This window comes from Danio aesculapii, chromosome 21 (genome assembly GCF_903798145.1).
Source record: "Danio aesculapii chromosome 21, fDanAes4.1, whole genome shotgun sequence".
NCBI lineage: Eukaryota > Metazoa > Chordata > Actinopteri > Cypriniformes > Danionidae > Danio > Danio aesculapii.
In genome coordinates this window covers 40084726-40086413 of record NC_079455.1, presented here as the reverse complement: position 1 = coordinate 40086413, position 1688 = coordinate 40084726, and the positions used below count along the sequence as shown (strand labels likewise).

The 1688-nt window shown below is 34.9% G+C and overlaps 1 protein-coding gene across 1 annotated transcript in view; it reads left to right on the top strand.

Moving 5' to 3' along the window:
* LOC130214734 (urokinase plasminogen activator surface receptor-like) overlaps positions 1–1139 on the top strand; it is a 3738-nt gene extending 2599 nt beyond the window's left edge. Inside the window, exons 3-5 of the mRNA XM_056446543.1 lie at positions 262–393; positions 568–678; positions 796–1139. Of these exons, the coding sequence (XP_056302518.1) occupies positions 262–393; positions 568–678; positions 796–977 (425 nt within the window). The 3' untranslated portion in view covers positions 978–1139. The remainder of the gene's footprint in view (positions 1–261; positions 394–567; positions 679–795) is intronic.
* Positions 1140–1688: the final 549 nt, after the last annotated feature.

The window sequence follows — 1688 nt, the reverse complement described above, 5'->3', positions numbered from 1 at the left end:
TATGTTACAGACTTAATAAATGTTTTGTGTTAATGATTTATTAATATATTGTTTCTACTAAAATGTCAATAAAAGTCACTGGAGAGCTAAATTCACAACATCAAAAGTCAAGAGAGAAGAGATCAAGGTCCCATAACTCCATTCATAACTGGAAATAAATGGATGTGGATATTTTTTGACAGTCTGCCAGTTTCCCAAAAAACACAGCTAAAATGCGGTTTTAAAATAGCTGATCATCTCTGTATCATTCTTGATTTTTAGGTGGCGTTACTACTAAAGTGAAGGTTAAAGATTGTTCTACTGATTGTACAACTGGGTCAATGAACCTCGGCATTTTAATGATGTCTTCTGAGTGCTGTAGCAGTGACCGATGTAATGTTCAAGATACTCCAGGTATTATACATCACTGACATCACTGACTGTCTTCTCTAAGTAAACACTCATTTGCACTTTCAAAAGAGACTCAACTGAAAAGCCACACTCTTTATTTCATGATTGAGCACTTATTTAATACAACAGTTAAAGGAGTTCAGAAAATAAACAGACCTTTCTTTTCTCCTCCTGTAGATCCCAGAACTAGCACTCCCAATGGAAACACGTGTTACTATTGTGATGGGAACAGCTGCTCAAATGTTCTGAAATGTTCAGGCAGTGAAGATCGCTGCATTAAAGCAACAGGTGAGAATCTGGAAAAAAGAAGAAATTCATTAAATCAGTTTGTGCATTTGACACACATCACATACAGTGTCCCAGCATCCAGCTTTGATTCAGCTTTGTTTTCTTTCTGTTCACCAGGAGCTTTTGTAGGCCATACCGTAAAAGGATGTGCCTCCAAATCTATTTGTGATGCCACATCATTCAGTAGCATTCAGGGAATCTCCTGTTGTTCAGGGAATCTGTGTAACGGAGCTAAAAGTGTCACTCAGAGCTTCCTGATCCTCTGTTTTCCTCTGATCTCCTTCATCCTGATGCTTTGAATACACATTCAGTTTCTACAATCTGACATGCTCTGAACACAATACAGTATGCAATGTAGCATGATTTCTCTCTGTATCATCTATGATTAGATTTATTTACACATATACAGTATATTTTCAATGTGACATTCTGATGTCAGAATAAAGTGCTAAAATCGCCTATTTCCTGTGGTCGTATGTAATAATTCTTGTCATTTCTTCTATGCGAGTAACTGGCAAAAGAGTTACAAAATGCAACTGTTCATTTTCAAGTGCTGGATATTGATAACAAGGTAAACGCTTTAGTTTTTAGAAGAGAACACTCTCATTTGACATAATATTAATATTAAAAATGTAAAAATAACCCTATAGTTGCTATTCGTTAAATACAATAATCCACATTCAAACAAATATATGATAGTTTTTTATATTGTGATGTCTATCTATGGGTGTTTGATAATTACACAAAGCAAAACTTTAAAGAATAAATCAATTCTGGCAATGGTTTGTAGTCAGTTTAAACAATGTCAACATAAACATTAATAAACAAGTGTCTCTGGGACTCGTCTCTGATTTGATGTTTGATTTTAGCAATGAAATTCAGTAGGGGTGTAACGGATCACAGTTGATAAGTAATTCGTACGGATCACAACCCATGGTTCGGTACATGTGACCCGGGGATTAATAATTTTTTTTAACTTGTAGATTAATCCTAAATTTGTAACGATTACA